Source organism: Myxocyprinus asiaticus, chromosome 15 (assembly GCF_019703515.2).
Source record: "Myxocyprinus asiaticus isolate MX2 ecotype Aquarium Trade chromosome 15, UBuf_Myxa_2, whole genome shotgun sequence".
NCBI classification, from domain to species: domain Eukaryota; kingdom Metazoa; phylum Chordata; class Actinopteri; order Cypriniformes; family Catostomidae; genus Myxocyprinus; species Myxocyprinus asiaticus.
The window spans coordinates 28,036,464-28,053,661 of record NC_059358.1 but is presented as its reverse complement, the minus strand read 5'-3'; the positions used below and the strand labels follow the sequence as shown (position 1 = coordinate 28,053,661).

The 17,198-nt window shown below is 39.4% G+C and overlaps 1 protein-coding gene across 4 annotated transcripts in view; it reads left to right on the top strand.

Moving 5' to 3' along the window:
* The window catches only part of LOC127452725 (peroxisomal targeting signal 1 receptor-like), a 28,066-nt gene extending 13,600 nt beyond the window's left edge, over positions 1–14,466 (top strand). For 2 of the 4 annotated variants that reach the window (XM_051718378.1, XM_051718379.1), the window contains 10 exons: positions 18–140; positions 1,139–1,249; positions 6,854–6,937; positions 7,043–7,162; positions 7,817–7,960; positions 8,088–8,158; positions 8,255–8,473; positions 10,230–10,395; positions 12,205–12,362; positions 13,448–14,466. In XM_051718378.1, coding sequence (XP_051574338.1) covers positions 18–140; positions 1,139–1,249; positions 6,854–6,937; positions 7,043–7,162; positions 7,817–7,960; positions 8,088–8,158; positions 8,255–8,473; positions 10,230–10,395; positions 12,205–12,362; positions 13,448–13,688 — 1,437 coding nt within the window. In that variant the 3' untranslated portion in view covers positions 13,689–14,466. The remainder of the gene's footprint in view (positions 1–17; positions 141–1,138; positions 1,250–6,853; positions 6,938–7,042; positions 7,163–7,816; positions 7,961–8,087; positions 8,159–8,254; positions 8,474–10,229; positions 10,396–12,204; positions 12,363–13,447) is intronic. The other 2 variants (XM_051718380.1, XM_051718381.1) reach the window with 2 other exon arrangements.
* The last annotated feature ends 2,732 nt before the right edge of the window (positions 14,467–17,198 follow it).

The window sequence follows — 17,198 nt, the reverse complement described above, 5'->3', positions numbered from 1 at the left end:
TTGTTGTTATTGTGTAGTTCCTGCGGTTCATTAGGCAGATTGGCGAGGGCAGTGTGACTGTGGAGGACAGAACAGGAAAAGAGCTCACTGATAAAGCACAGGCCATGGAGGCACAGCACTGGGCCTCCAGCCTCAACCAGGTACGAGCCCCTCCCTGCTCCTCCATTAGAGGAAATACTGCAAAGGGTGCAACTAAAGACTCCTGGCAGCCATCTTGGCGCTTCTCAAGCTGCTAGGCAAAATTAGCCCAAACTACATGGCATACTATCAATCCTTGTCAATGTGCACTCCTTTGTATTAAATAATTACCCATAAGAAATCCAACTTTGGATATCTTGACTTGTTTTAGGGGTTGGTTTCTGCACAAAGGCCAAGTCTAGTCCTAAACTGTGTCCCAAATGGCACACTATACACTATGCACTTACAATATACACAATGCACTCAGCCATGATGTTTATGAATTTTCAAAGTGTAGTATTGTCCCAAACGGAACACTTTACGATTTTTACTACACAGAAGCATTCACCATTTAACTGCCGACAGAAGTGACATTTCAAACGCATTAAAATGTGTTGCCGCTATCTTTAGCGCCTTAGCATCCTCAGTTCAACACATGGATCTTAATTAACTTACATATTCACACAGCAAGGGGTTATTGGAAAGCATTCAAATTGCATTTCATTGGATGGAAGAAGTGCATTATCCGGGTATTTGTACACTTCTTTTTGTTCCATTGTCAGTGTTAACATACTACTCGTGCTACTTGCACTTTAAAATGACGTAGAATCATCCAGAAGTGTGCTGTTTGGGAGGCACTTTAGTTTTTTTCCAATGGAAAAATCACAGTTGTCCAGGACTAGTATTAAACTATGTTGGGAAACTGGCCCTAGAAAGGTGTTCCTTGTTTCTAAACAGTAATCTTGGTTTTATTCCATGGTTCAAATGAGCTATAGTTTAATTGTGATATTTCCTTCTTCCTTTTGTCATGGACGATCGTCATGACATCTTGATCCCTACATTTTAACCTTTTAACTTACATCCATATCTACATTTCCTTGCTATCCTTAACAATCCCACACCAAAACCTCAATGTCCATAAATACCCCTCCCTACCCTCTGTCTGAATTGGGCTGCTCAGTTCCTGGAATCAGGGGAAGAGACTGTGCAAGTGGAAACCCGAGAGTGCAAAAAGAAGAATGACAAAATTAAAGCTAAACATGCAGAGCAATGGGCTACTATCGCCAGGCAGGTAGGAACCCTTACCACCTGACAACAGGGATGTAGTAGTCCTGCAATTAATGTTTTGTCCTTTTTGTAGTCTTGTCATTTACGTTATCTTAATTAGCCCCTGCTGACCAAAATACATCCTGTAATAAAGGAATAGGTATTCCGTTATAAAGAATTAGTTCACCCAAATATTCTGTCATAATTTACTCACCCTCATATGTTCCAAAACAGTATGACTTTCTTTCTCATGTGGAACACAAAAGGAGATGTTTTAATGAAAATCTTGCTTTAAAGCTTAAAAAATCACCCACAAATTTAATTGAAGTCCATGTGACTTGTGCATCATATTCCAAGTCTTCTGAAGACATATGATAGGTTTTGGTGAGAAACAACCTGAAATGTAAGTAATTTTTATGTGAAAATCTTGTCATCCATTGTGTGTACATGAGCGCAATGAGGGAAGCTCGTTCACAGTGATTCACACGAGAACCTGTGTGGTTTTGTGCAAAAAACAACTACACTGGGTAGGCCTGTTGCGATTATTAAATAACCGTCTGATTACGGTCATTTGATCGGACATTTTGATTTCAATTTGAATGCCCAATAATGGCGGTTATCTCGCAGTTATTGGGCATTCAAATTCCAATCATATTTTAATGCCAAAATAAGGGCATTTTAAGCAAATATACTGTATAAATGCAATGAATGGTGCATTTATGTTTAAATTTAATTAGAGTCCGAGCGTCACTGAGCCGCACCGCAGACGTCAACCAGCTCCTGTCCGGAAGAGCGCGTGAAGCCTTTGTTTTTCTTTTTCTTTGAAGCGCTTTTCGAGAGCTCTTGATGCGTGTGCTGTCAGCAGAGGCTTGCGCCAAACTCCCACAAAAATATAAACAAACAAGTATAAACTTTGATAGTGAATGCAAAGCGCTCCGGTTTCACTTTACGATCGTGTAATCGTGGCAAATGTTCCTGGTTCATACCAGAGATGTAGTCAAGAGCAGACCTTCCAAGATCCAGACCAAGACTAGACCCCTCGAGACCCAGATCCAGACTAAGACTAGACCCCATAAGACCCATTATTAAATAAACTTTATTAAATAATTGTGTTTCAGATTTGAAGTCTGTTTGAAGCCTGAAATATACATTATGATATTAAAGCACTAAATCCAACAGAAACTTCAGCATTAAAGGCAAATTTTAAGCGCTTATGACAGACGTCACTGAGGCACATTTGGGGCAGTGGTGGCTCAGCGGTTAAAGGCTCTGGGTTACTGATCAGAAGGTCGGGGGTTCAAGCCCCAGCACCACCAAGATGCCACTGTTGGGCCCTTGAGCAGGGCCCTTGAGCAAGGCCCTTGACCCTAACTGCTCCAGGGGTGCCGTATCATGGCTGACACTGCACTCTGACCCCAGCTTAGCTGGGATATGTGAAAAAAAGAATTTCACTGTATATGTGCAAAAATGTATAATGTGTGATAAATAAATATATATTATTTTATTTTTATTTTTTTTAAAGCCGAGAAATCTCAACTTTTTGATGCTCTCGACCGCCCTCAACGCTTTCTCCGCATCACTGTCAATCCCACAATGCACTTAGCGAGCGTGGCGCTTGACCTCCATAGGAATTAATTGAAAACGCTTGCTCACCTTCACGCAACGCTTTCTCTGCATTGCTGTCAATCCCACAATGCACCTTGTGGGCATGGCACTTGACTTCCATTGGAATGAATTGAAAGCGCTCACCTTCACTCAAAATGCACCAGTGGAAACATATGGTTAGTCACCGGTGCAGAAGAAATCTCATCATAAACAACGTGAAGATAAGATTTACATCGTAATAAGATATTTATTGTGCAGTGTAGACAGCTTAATTGATTATAACGGGAGAGTGCAGTACTCAGTCAGTGAATTTATACTGAACTGAAGTGACTGACAGTTTCAGTGATTATAAAGGGAGTGTTCTTTGCTCACTTTTTGTATATAATTTAATCACAACTTGAATAACAATTGTTTTTCATGCTGCTTAGAGGAACAATGTGAAGTCTTGATTTACTGATGCATAGAACAGCAATGAACTAATTCGGGAACACAGTTCTCAGCTTGTTTGGGATGTGTAGCTACATAAATAGTACAGCATACAATAAATGTATACTAATCAATATTAATAGCAGTTACAATATTAAGGGAAATAATCTTCAATTATGATTTTAGGGTGTGTTCACACTTGTAGTTCGGTTCTCTTGGTCCGGACCAAAAAAAGAAAATGATACATTTAGTTCTGGTTCGCTTAGCGTTCACACTGGCATTTTTAACACCAAACCTAAAGATACAAAACAAAAGGCATAAGGATAAGGTCACAACCTGATTGGACAACTTTTATGACGTATATTTTGCGACGGAACTTGCCGATCATCCAAAACAATGCTGGCTGCTTGGCTAATTGTGCTCGTTGGACCCACTTTCCCTTAACATATCACTGAGCATTTTTGTGTGTTTTATTTCCAGTATATTGAAAATATGCTCGTCGGACCAAATGTTAATAAGGAACTTTATAAAGAACCTCCTCATTGCTCCATGTTTGCCCTCTGCTCATTTTGTTTTGTGTACACCGCTCTTACCGCTCTGTGTTATCAAATCATGTGATTTTTAGGGTTGCATCTTGTGACATCACATCCTGTTATTGGTCTGTTTAGATGTCTTTGGTCCATGCTGCATACATATATCAGTCGAACCGCACCAGAGTTCGTTTGAAAGTGCATGTTTGGTGAGCACCAAGGTTCAGATGGCAGCATTCACACTTGTTCAAATGAACCGTACTAACAGAGCAATTGCACCAGAGTTCGTTTTAATCGAACCAAACCTGCCAAGTGTGAACATACCCTTAGTCATAACTGTGCAGCCCTACTCCTGCTAACGACTAATAAGAATACAGGCCACTCCCGCCTTCAACTTCGGCAACGTAACAATTCAAGTAGGTATAACTGCAGGTTGGAGATCTCCAAAAGAGGGTGGGGTTACTCCAAAAGGGGGTTGCACCAACTCCAAAAGGAGCTGTTACTTCCACTCACGTTTCAGGTTAGGGAGAGGGTTAGGTAAGGGGCTCCCTATATCTTCAATGGCGATTTGGAGTGACCACCCCTTTTTGGAACAATGCCTGCAGCTATACCCTTCACTAACAACTGGGTCCCACAGCTCCACGAATAAAGTCATAGCTGGCATGGCAGTTATAACCATAAATCACTAATGATTGCTTTGTGTTTTAAGACCATAGTTCTTGGACTTACATTCATGTGATGAGCGAGACCGTGCTTGTAGAAGCATGCATGATGACACAGAGGCAGAAGTACTTGCAAATTTTGAGTAATAGTGAAGATGCCATGCTAACTAGTGGTTGAAATAATTATTGCATTCAGTGCACTGGTAATACACTGCGGTCTTGACCATAAGCCGAGACCCAGATCCAGACCAAGACCACATACAGCATATATGGTCATATATATATATATATAAGAAAATTATATTTTATTTTTATAAAAATATATATAATCAAATGTAAAATGACCAAAACTAAAGTTGACCAAAAAGAGAGACGTGTTTAAAGTATTTAGGAATATTTTGATATTTAAAACATTATTTCTCATGTCATTTGTAAGTTTGTTTTTTTTAAGCCTGAAAAGGAAATCATATGTGCCTATTTTATTAGCCTATTTTATTTATATATTTTAAGTTAAATAAGTAAAAACGACTTCTTAAGGTGTTTGAAGCACCCCTGCAGAAAGCACATCTTAAGAAATATGACATTTTATATGACAATTAATCGTGAAAGCCCTAAAACAGACAATTAATTGTCATAATCCCAATTATTTATTTGACAATTAATTGTCAGCTAAATTTCATAATCGTGACAGCCCTAACCTTGGGTTATTTCTCACCAAATCGTATGGGCTACTTTTATGATATTTTTCCTCGTATTAACAGTTTATTGATTCTTATGTGAAATATGGAATAAACAAAACATGTACACACAGAATTAACTTAACTCCCATTATTTCCCCAACCCCACCCTGTACCTCAACAACCCCTGTGGTCAAAGCCTAAATTACACAATGTGCACATATAAACAAACAAAATAAAATATTTGAGACAATAAAAAATATACAAATCAACAAACAAAGAGAAAATAAAGACATCCACAAAGATTAGAATTTACAATTACCACCACAATTGTTTCTCTCCACATGGTCCTCACTGAGAGCTCTTAAGAGCTGTTAAGGCCCCATCACCAAGACTCTGAATCAACAAAGAATAAAACACTGACGCTTCATGCCCCTTTCCAAAGGCCGCGAGAACCATTCAGAGGGTGTCTGCAGCTATAGGGGGCTGTGTACTACCACCAAAAATTGTACAAAGTAGATACCTGATTACATTTACTGTAAATACCTGATATATTGAGACCTAGAAATCTCAAAATGCTGGGTTTTATTTCTTTTATGATACTTTTAAACTTTCAAAGGGGTCATGACATAAGGAATTAAACTTTCCTTGATCTTTTGACATACAAGAGTCCATTGTACTGTAAAAACACTAAGTTTCAGAACTTAAAACTTTCTCCTCACTACAAAAAGATAATTTGTTGAAACCAAGCTGTCAAAATGGCTCGTTCTCTGCTTCCTCCACATTGTGATGTCACACTGTGGTAGAAAGTTGCATCTGACTAAATCCACAGCAACACATCATCGCCTACTTTACCTCATCACTTCCGTAGCCCCACCCAGTTGCAGTGAGCAGTGAGATGACAAGTAGTGAGCAGGTCAGTCAAGAGCAGAGAGACAATCATAACGGTGGCCATTTATTGTCGAATCTTAAAGGAGAAGCAGCACCAAAACAGAGCGTTTCTGACAGAGGCAAAGAATGAGGTTGGAAAATAATCATGTCTTACAAATATATGACTGTTTGTGTGCAAAAACCTTTACTAATATTATAGGTGAACCTCAAGGAACATGTTAAAATAATAAAAAAAGGCATGTCATGACCTCTTTAAAATGAGGCACCGTCCACTGGCATTGTATTGATAAGACGGATTGCGGTTTTGCTTAAAACATCTATTTTTGTATTCTGCATAAGACAGAAAGTCAGACAGGTTTGAAACAACATGATGGTGACTAAATTATGACATAATTTTCATTCTTGGGTGAAGTATTGCTTTAAAGCATTCAAACTGTTGCTTTAATAGTGCTTTTAACCTAATTAGTGCAGCGAGACACATGGCATTTGGAGCTAATACCCTGTTCACACTTAAGAAACTGTTTCATTATGCCCAGCTCTTGAAAAACACTTCAGCTACCTGCAATAGTGAAGGTTCCTTTCTAGACGAGAACATTGCTGGCTATTTTTAAATAGAGAGGAAAAAAAAAGATGGATGAATGAGGGTGAGATTTATTTTCTTCTGTCTGCCTCCCGGTCCTTCTCTTTCTTTTTTCCATTACATTCATTCTTTATTCCCCCACTCTCATTTATCACAATCTCTTGTTCTTTTTTCCTAAGAGTAGTGCTTAAGCATTTGCAGACTCTGTATTGTGTAATGGAGGCTGTTAACAGTCTGGCATGTTGCTGTGCTTGGTAGGTTTCGGCAGAATCAGCAGAATCCTGGGTAGATGAGTTCACTACTTCTGGGCCAGATTTCCAACAAGCCAAAGTGGCAGTGGAGGTGAGACAGACTTCACTCTTACACACATACACAAGGATTTCAGCATAATCCTTTTGCATACATGTACTAATTGGTGCTTGTGTGTTGGTGTGTGTGTGAGTTCAGAGTGATGTTGATTTCTGGGAGAAACTCCAGCAGGAGTGGGAGGAAATGGCGAAGAGAGATGCTGAAGCTCACCCCTGGCTCTCTGACTTTGACCAAATGCTCAGCAGCTCTTATGACAAGGTACCTCTATAATGCATATTTGTGCCCTTTTACAGCATTGATACCTCCACCTTTATTCATTTTCTGAATGCTGTATTTAGCCTGTGCTGTATTACAGTTTATAAAATAGTTCATTCCGATTCTGTCATCTGATTGGACAAGGGGGATTCCAAGAGTGCTGATATTTGGTTATTTAAAATATTTGGATATTTAACAACACTTAGGAGCTTCAACGTTGGTATCACTCCACTTGTCTGTATTTGCTGCTTTCAGACAGGTTGTCAGTCTATGTTGATCCTACCTTCGTTTTTTTGGAAATCGTTTTCATTAACAGTGCAAAAATAGACAAAATAACTGGCCATATTATGTATAAAATGTACGTTTCTCGATATGTCTGTTTATAGAGCCATTTTCTAAAAGCAATATCACACTTGCAATCTGTTGTATTGAATATCAGCACAGCTGTGATTACCTGTGTCCATGTGCCTGTGGCAGAATCAGAGCCATATTATTGTTCTATTGTCTTTTTTATTCAGATATTTGGTACATTTTTAATTGTTCACAAGCTGATGTCCAAAAATTCGTCATCAGGCTTTGTGTGTAAAATTAATACTTTATACTTTCACGTTGTGAAACTTGAGACTCGGTGTGAACAGGCCTCTACTTTTCTTTTAGGGATATCAATTTGAAGACGACAACCCCTACCTGTCCCATGAGGATCCGTTAGCTGAGGGTGTGAGGAGGATGGAGGCGGGGGACATTCCTGGAGCCGTACGTCTCTTTGAGAGTGCGGTTCAAAGAGAGCCAGACAACCAGCTGGTCAGAACCCCTAACGTACAATCCCTATATACAGAAGCTGATGATTTTGTCACAAGCGATTCTTACTGTGGGTTATGCTTTCTTGTTTGGCCTTGCGAAATGCTGACTGTGTGTTGCGCTACTGCAGGCTTGGCAATATCTGGGCACCTGCCAGGCGGAGAATGAGCAAGAGTTTGCTGCTATCAGCGCCCTCCGCAGGTGAGAATTTTTACTGCAGTCTTACTATGCAAAGCAATTCAGCTCTTCAATACTGCTCCCTCCCTTTTTAATTCAAGTCTCAATTCTTGCCTTCAGATGTATTGAACTGAAAAAGGACAATCTAATAGCCCTGATGGCTCTAGCTGTGAGTTTCACCAATGAGTCACTGCACAGACAGGCCTGTGAGACGCTCCGTGATTGGTTGAGGCACAACCCTAAATACCGTCCTATCCTGGAGCAGCATGAGCGAGAGAAGGAGAGGGAGGGTGTGAGGGAGGAGAAAGAGAGCGAGAGATTTGGATCCCTTCTGCCAGAGTAAGAGGATTCTTGAATGCATTAAAGGAGTGTTCAGCAGCATCTGTGGCATAATATTTATTATCTCTGAACATTATTTTGACTCATCCCTCAGTTTTTTTTTTTTAAAGCAAAAATTTGCTGTTACAGAAAGGCACTAACAATGAAAGTACACAGGGCCAGGCAATAAACATTAAATATACAGTTTCAAACATAGCCACAAGACTTGTGTTGGCACTAGACTACTATGATAGAATTGCTCACTGCTCTTGTCTTTGGAAAGGTATATCCCAAATATTGCAAACATTTTATTACCACGCACTGCCAGTAAACCTGGTAACTTTTGCACAGTACATTCAGGGATACCCAAAAGGAATGTGACATAAACAGTTAGCTACATGGAGCCAACTCCACCCATGGGAATTATGCTGGAGAAGTTCATCCCACCTAGATCAGGGTTCCCACGGATCCTTAAAAAGTCTTAAATTCTGTTTTTAAAAATGTAAGGTCATAAAAAGTCTTTAATATCTCAAATGATACAACAAAAGTCTTAATTATCATTTAAATAGGTCTTAAATTTGTGGTTGGAAAGACAGGAATCGTGATATGACCTAATGTGATTATCAAACTTCAAAAAATACGATTTTTTATTTTTTACCTGGTTATTGGTATTTTAGTTGCACCATAAACTGCATCTGGAATTTAATTTAATTTGGACTCTTGTTGCCTCTGTCTGTCCATCCCCATCACATTAAGGAAAGACTAAGAACATTTAATGTAGGCTACCAATTTTAAAAAACTATTGGCAAATTCATTGCCTTTCAACACATTATCCAATATTGGTCAACCTCTAATTTGTATTTATTTATATAATGGTACATAAACCAATTTTAATGTGATATATATGGTAAACATGTCATAAGTATTTTAAACTTGCATATATCCTACACTGTTTTACTGACAAGCAATGTTAAGGCCATGTTGAATGTGTGCCTGTTTATGTAAGAGTCTGTGATACATGATTTATTTTGAGATTGTGTGGGTTTGTCTTGGTATGAGTATATGGTATTAATTTTATTTGTTCAGGTCTTGAAAAAGGTCTTAAAAATTCTTAAATTTGATTTTAAAAACTGTGCAGCAACCCTGTAGATAAGTGATCCCATCCAAAAACTTTAGATTTAGACAACTTTACAGGTCAAATAATAAACGGGTTGTGTGCTTTAACAAAAATACAAGTGTCACATTTCTGATTTAAATCTCTTTGGCACGCATTCCTGTTAATGTCCACTGTGTGTTACAGTAACTGTGAGGCACAGCGCAAAATTATTTATACCAGAAATGCTGTCGGTTGTGCTTAACTTATAGTGAACACGGACGGAACATTCCTCTAAACATTATTTAGAAGTGCAATTCTTCGGATCTGTTACAAATCTATGCCATTGCTGCATTAGAGACATACTAATCCACTGGACAGGGCATTGTAACCAAGCAACAGCCTTACATTTGTCACAATCATAAGCAAGCAGTGGTCTAAAAATACACCTAACACAGACATAAGTGTGGAGTTCCATCTGCAGACAACATTGTGGGGAGCTGAGTCCACTGTCCTGTGCATTAATCAGTTGACAGTGCAGATTTTAAAATAATTTCTTAGGAGGGAAAATATGACTCAGGAATAATTGTCAGAGCAGACCTTTATCAGGTTAGAGGCTCACCAGTTAATTCTTTTCCCCTCCTTTTTTTTTTTTTTTTTTTTTACCTCTCTTTTACCTCCAAGGGCACTGTTTAATGAAGTACAGTCATTGTTTTTGAGTGCAGCAGTCGCTGATCCCACTCAGGTGGACCCTGAGCTGCAATGTGGTCTGGGAGTTCTCTTCAACCTGAGTGGAGAATATGACAAGGCTGTGGACTGTTTCACAGCAGCTCTGTCTGTCACACCGCAGGTTTGTCCACTCTCATTCACATTGTGAATTCAAATTGTTCATCAGTATTGTACTTAAAGTCGGCATGAAATCAAAATTGACCCTATTTATTAATGCAATATCACGCGAGCAATAGTGCTGTATGACCCTATATCAGCACGGCTGTGATTCGGCCCCAGGGAATCACAGCTGTGCTGATTTAGGTCCATACAGCACAATTGTGAGTGTGATATTACTTTAATTCAACAGTTCAAAGAACAAGTAAATAAAAAATGCAGAAAAACTAAGAACTGTCACAACAACATAAAAAAAAAACATTTGTGCATGTAACTACTTTATAACGCAACAGATCAGGATCTGCTGTTGCTAGTTCAAAAGATGCGAACATGCCTCCAGAAATAATTTGAAAACACCACTTTTCATCTAGTAATGACGGCTTGGACTTTTTCTAACAAGTTACTGGAGAAACATGTGTGTGTGTGTGTGTGTGTGTGTGTGTTTGAGAGCGATTGAGCTTGTGCGACTACCTGCGTCTGTCGTGAGTCCAGTCCCACAGAGTAGTGTAGTGTTAGTCAGCTTGCTGAAGATAATGGGAAATCTGGTCAAATACACCCCCCCTCCTCCGCCCCTCCCCCTCCGCCATGTCGAATATTTATATCTCCTCACAATGCGGAAACTTTCGTAAAAATGTAAGCGCCGTGAGTATGTTTTGAATACTCCGTCTGTTCTGTCTCTTAGCTGTGATAAGTCTTAATGCTAAAGCTGTTTGTTTAACTGTATTTTCCAATTGTAGACAGTGTAGTTGTAACAGTGCAATCATGGAGTGAGAGACAGACTGACTCAATGCATGTCAAACTTAACTGGCTCATAACACATAAAAATGGTCTGTTGTCGCCACCTGCTGGCTAAAATCTTTACTATCGCAGGACAAAATTAAAAGTCGCACATACTGTAGCTCTTTTACACATCTGCACTGCTCTTACACTTTAGTTTAGAATGGCACGAATACAAGCAGAGTGATACAAACAGTGAAGCGACCGAGTGCTGATGTTCTGAGACATCAGTCTCTCAACGTCTATCGTTTTACATTTCGAAAGTGGAGGAAAACAGCAAATTTGCAGAGGTGTACGAGACATTTCACGCCTGAATGCTTCCAGAGGTGATCACTAATGAATACAAAGTCGGATGTGTCTAGAGTTATTTGATATTTTTTAATGCAGGCATCTTTTGGAGGTATCTTGGTATGTACAGCACAAGTAAGTGTTCTTTTTTCGGTAACTGGCTCTGGCACAAGCAGCACAGTGGTAGGTGTGTGTTTGTGTCTGTCAACTGTAAAGTGCAAATTTTATTCAGGCCTGCCTCCATTCCGGTATGCAACGCCCACTTTTCACAATCCAGTCAACAACGGATGGATAAAATCAAGTCCCCGCCCTACATTTTTTCTTGTTTAATACAATAAAGTAGGTCGCAACTTCCATTTCATGCTGACTTTAAAGTGATAGTTCTCCTAAAAATGAAAATTCTTTCATTTATTAATTTAGTCATTAACACTCACGTTGTTCCAAACCAGTATGACTTTCGTTCTTCCATAGAACATAAGGGAGATGTTAAGCAGAATGACAGCCTCAGTCACTTCCATTTAATGGAAAAAAGAAGCAATAAATGTGAATGGTGACTGAGGATGTCATTCTTTGTAACAGCTCCGTTTCGCTCCCTGAAAGAATAAAAGTAGTGGAACAACATGAGGGTGAGTATATGAAGACAGAGTTTTCATTTTTGTGTGAACAACCCCATTAACATTCTTCTTTCTTGTCTTAACCCCACGTGAAGGATTATTTGTTGTGGAACAAGTTAGGAGCGACTCTTGCTAACGGGAACCACTCGGAGGAGGCAGTAGCTGCTTACAGAAGAGCACTGGAGTTACAGCCTGGATTTGTACGCAGCCGATATAACCTGGGCATCAGTTGTGTCAACCTGGGTGCCCACAGGTTAGTAATAGATGATGTGTAGCAGGCCACAAAACAATAACACAATATACAGTAAATGTGACCTACTCGGTGATGAGTATAATGAGTCAGTTTGATCCAGAAAAGAGTTTTATGCACGAACAGGTCACTAACTCAGTCAACAATAAAGGAAATGTTCACCCAAAAATGAAAATTCTCTCATCATTTACTCATGCCATCCCAGATGTGCATGACTTACTTTTTTCTGCAGAACACAAACAAAGATTTTTAGAAAAATATCTCAGTTCTGTTGGTCCATACAATGCAAGAGAATGGTGACCTGTACTCTGAAGGTCCAAAAAGCACATAAAGGCGGCATAAAAGTAACCCATAAGACTCCAGTGGTTTAATCCATGTCTTCAGAAACAATATAATAGGTGAGGGTGAGAAACCGATCAAAATTTAAGTCCTTTTTTTACTGCAAATCTCCACTCTTGACCAGCCCCACCATTAGGTAGCAATATGCATGAAGAATGTGAATCACCAAAAAACAAAAGAAGATAAATGTGAAAGTGGAGATTTATAGTAAAAAAAAAAAGAAAAAAAAAAAAAACTTATTTCCCCACACCTATCATATTACTTCTGAACACATGGATTTAACCACTGGAGTCGTATTGATTACTTTTGTCCTGCTTTTATGTGCTTTTTGGATCTTCTGGCCACCATTCACTTGCATTGTTAGGACCAACAGAGCTTAGATATTCTTCTAAAAAATGTGTTTGTGTTCAGCAGAAGAAAGTAAGTCACACATCTGGAATGACACGAGGATGAGTGAATAATGAGAAAATTTTGGTTGAACTACCCCTTTAAAAAGATTTATCTTGGCAACAGTTTGTGGTAGAACCAAAATAACTTTAGTATTAATAGTATTAAGTATTTAGTATTAAGTATTAATGTAAAAACAGAGACTTTCTTGCATAAAACCAGAGACAGTTAAGCAGACACGGACCACTGGTATTAAAATGAATGGGATAAATTGGAACTTTGATAACACTTATGGGACTCAAAATGATGGAGCATGTCACAAATTGTAATGCTTCATGCTTTTTCTCCTTTGTCTTTGTCAGGGAGGCAGTAGAGCACTTCCTAGAGGCCCTTTCACTGCAGAGACAGGCCGCAGGGGATGGGGAGGGAGGTGCAGGTCGAGGACCAGGTGCAGCAGTAACTGTGATGTCAGACAACATCTGGTCCACCCTGCGCATGGCATTGAGCATGATGGGAGAAAGCTCGCTATATGCAGTTGCCGACCGCCGAGATCTGGATACGCTGATGGCACATTTCTGCCAGAGAGAGGGAGAGACAGAATGAAGGATAGAGGGGTGGAAGGTGTGGAGGGAGATAGAGTGCGAGTGTGGAGAGAGGTGCTTTGGAGTGCAAACGAAATGAATGGAGGTGTGAATTTCAACAAAGTGTTGAATGTGGTGGAGGACGATTTTTAGAGGTGGCAATGTGGGGAGATTAAAAATAACAAAAGGAGTGTGAAACACACATTCAGCCCCAGCACTGCATTATGGACAGACTGATGAACTGATGACTGTCCTTGAGAAAAAGTGTCATGATGAAAAGCCAATGCTACATTAATTAACACAACCAGACAGTGAATATAATTCAATTACATTACAATCTTACAACAGCTTTTGTCACAAGTTTACTCTCAAGAAGGATCTGTTGTAATTTTGTTTATTTTGAAGATCACAGTTCTTGGCATTGCCTTATCAAAATTACAGTACAGTATCTCATATGGAGAAAATTAGGTCCTTGCACTGTGAGCTCAAAAATACTTTCCTCTGTGTGACACAAAGAGGAGAAATGTTGAGATAAAATGTGTCCTGCATCAATACTATTTTTGTACAAAACAACGGAGGTGATTCGGAAGCCTTAAAGTTCACATTGTTCATTTGTGAGTGAGTGAAGGGTTGTGAGGCTAAAGGGTTGTGAGACAGACATCTGTAAGCACACTTATCTGGGAAATTTGCTCTTGCTGTAAATTAATTTGCTAGTTGTAAATTCTACTTGCCATATTGTGTATTGTACAATAATTAAAATGGATATCTATGTAATCTAAGCAATAAAACTTTGACATAAATTATTGTGTTAGCTTGAGTAAAAATAACTACTGTCGTGTGTATATATATACAGGTGCATCTCAATAAATTAGAATGTCGTGGAAAAGTTCATTTATTTCAGTAATTCAACTCAAATTGTGAAACTCGTGTATTAAATAAATTCAATGCACACAGACTGAAGTAGTTTAAGTCTTTGGTTCTTTTAATTGTGATGATTTTGGCTCACATTTAACAAAAACCCACCAATTCACTATCTCAAAAAATTAGAATACGGTGACATGCCAATCAGCTAATCAACTCAAAACACCTGCAAAGGTTTCCTGAGCCTTCAAAATGGTCTCTCAGGTTGGTTCACTAGGCTACACAATCATGGGGAAGACTGCTGATCTGACAGTTGTCCAGAAGACAATCATTGACACCCTTCACAAGGAGGGTAAGCCACAAACATTCATTGCCAAAGAAGCTGGCTGTTCACAGAGTGCTGTATCCAAGCATGTTAACAGAAAGTTAAGTGGAAGGAAAAAGTGTGGAAGAAAAAGATGCACAACCAACCGAGAGAACCGCAGCCTTATGACTGTCAAGCAAAATCGATTCAAGAATTTGGGTGAACTTCACAAGGAATGGACTGAGGCTGGTGTCAAGGCATCAACCACACACAGACATGTCAAGGAATTTGGCTACAGTTGTTGTTTTCCTCGTTAAGCCACTCCTGAACCACAGACAACGTCAGAGGCCTCTTACCTGGGCTAAGGAGAAGAAGAACTGGACTGTTGTCCAGTGTTCCAAAGTCCTCTTTTCAGATGAGAGCAAGTTTTGTATTTCATTTGGAAACCAAGGCCCTAGAGTCTGGAGGAAGGGTGGAGAAGCTCATAGCCCAAGTTGCTTGAAGTCCAGTGTTAAGTTTCCACATTCTGTGATGATTTGGGGTGCAATGTCATCTGCTGGTGTTGGTCCATTGTGTTTTTTGAAAACCAAAGTCACTGCACCCGTTTACCAAGAAATTTTGGAGCACTTCATGCTTCCTTCTGCTGACCAGCTTTTTAAAGATGCTGATTTCATTTTCCAGCAGGATTTGGCACCTACCCACACTGCCAAAAGCACCAAAAGTTGGTTAAATGACCATGGTGTTGGTGTGCTTGACTGGCCAGCAAACTCACCAGACCTGAACCCCATAGATTCTCTATGGGGTATTGTCAAGAGGAAAATGAGAAACAAGAGACCAAAAAATGCAGATGAGCTGAAGGCCACTGTCAAAGAAACCTGGGCTTCCATACCACCTCAGCAGTGCCACAAACTGATCACCTCCATGCCACGCCGAATTGAGGCAGTAATTAAAGCAAAAGGAGCCCCTACCAAGTATTGAGTACATATACAGTAAATGAACATACTTTCCAGAAGGCCAACAATTCACTAAAAATGTTTTTTTTATTGGTCTTATGATGTATTCTAATTTTTTGAGATAGTGAATTGGTGGGTTTTTGTTAAATGTGAGCCAAAATCATCACAATTAAAAGAACCAAAGACTTAAACTACTTCAGTCTGTGTGCATTGAATTTATTTAATACACGAGTTTCACAATTTGAGTTGAATTACTGAAATAAATGAACTTTTCCATGACATTCTAATTTACTGAGATGCACCTGTATATATACAGGTGCTGGTCATATAATTAGAATATCATCAAAAAGTTGATTTATTTCACTAATTCCATTCAAAAAGTGAAACTTGTATATTATATTCATTCATTATACACAGACTGATATATTTCAAATGTTTATTTCTTTTAATTTTGATGATTATAACTGACAACTAAGGAAAATCCCAAATTCAGTATCTCAGAAAATTAGAATATTGTGAAAAGTTTCAATATTGAAGACACCTGGTGCCACACTCTAATCAGCTAATTAACTCAAAACACCTGCAAAGGCCTTTAAATGGTCTCTTAGTCTAGTTCTGTACGCTACACAATCATGGGGAAGACTGCTGACTTGACAGTTGTCCAAAAGACGACCATTGACACGTTGCACAAGCAGGGCAAGACACAAAAGGTCATTGCAAAAGAGGCTGGCTGTTCACAGAGCTCTGTGTCCAAGCACATTAATAGAGAGGCGAAGGGAAGGAAAAGATGTGGTAGAAAAAAGTGTACAAGCAATAGGAATAACCGCACACTGGAGAGGATTGTGAAACAAAACCCATTCAAAAATGTGGGGGAGAACCACTACACACAGACGTATGCAAGACATGGGTTTCAGCTGTCGCATTCCTTGTGTCAAGCCACTCTTGAACAACAGACAGCGTCTGAAGCGTCTCGCCTGGGCTAAAGACAAAAAGGACTGGACTGCTGCTGAGTGGTCCAAAGTTATGTTCTCTGATGAAAGTAAATTTTGCATTTCCTTTGGAAATCAGGGTCCCAGAGTCTGGAGGAAGAGAGGAGAGGCACACAATCCACGTTGCTTGAGGTCCAGTGTAAAGTTTCCACAGTCAGTGATGGTTTGGGGTGCCATGTCATCTGCTGGTGTTGGTCCACTTTGATTTCTGAGGTCCAAGGTCAACGCAGCCATATACCAGGAAGTTTTAGAGCACTTCATGCTTCCTGCTGCTGACCAACTTTATGGAGATGCAGATTTCATTTTCCAACAGGACTTGGCACCTGGACACAGTGCCAAAGCAACCAGTATCTGGTTTAAGGACCATGGTATCCCTGTTCTTAATTGGCCAGCAAACTCGCCTGACCTTAACCCCATAGAAAATC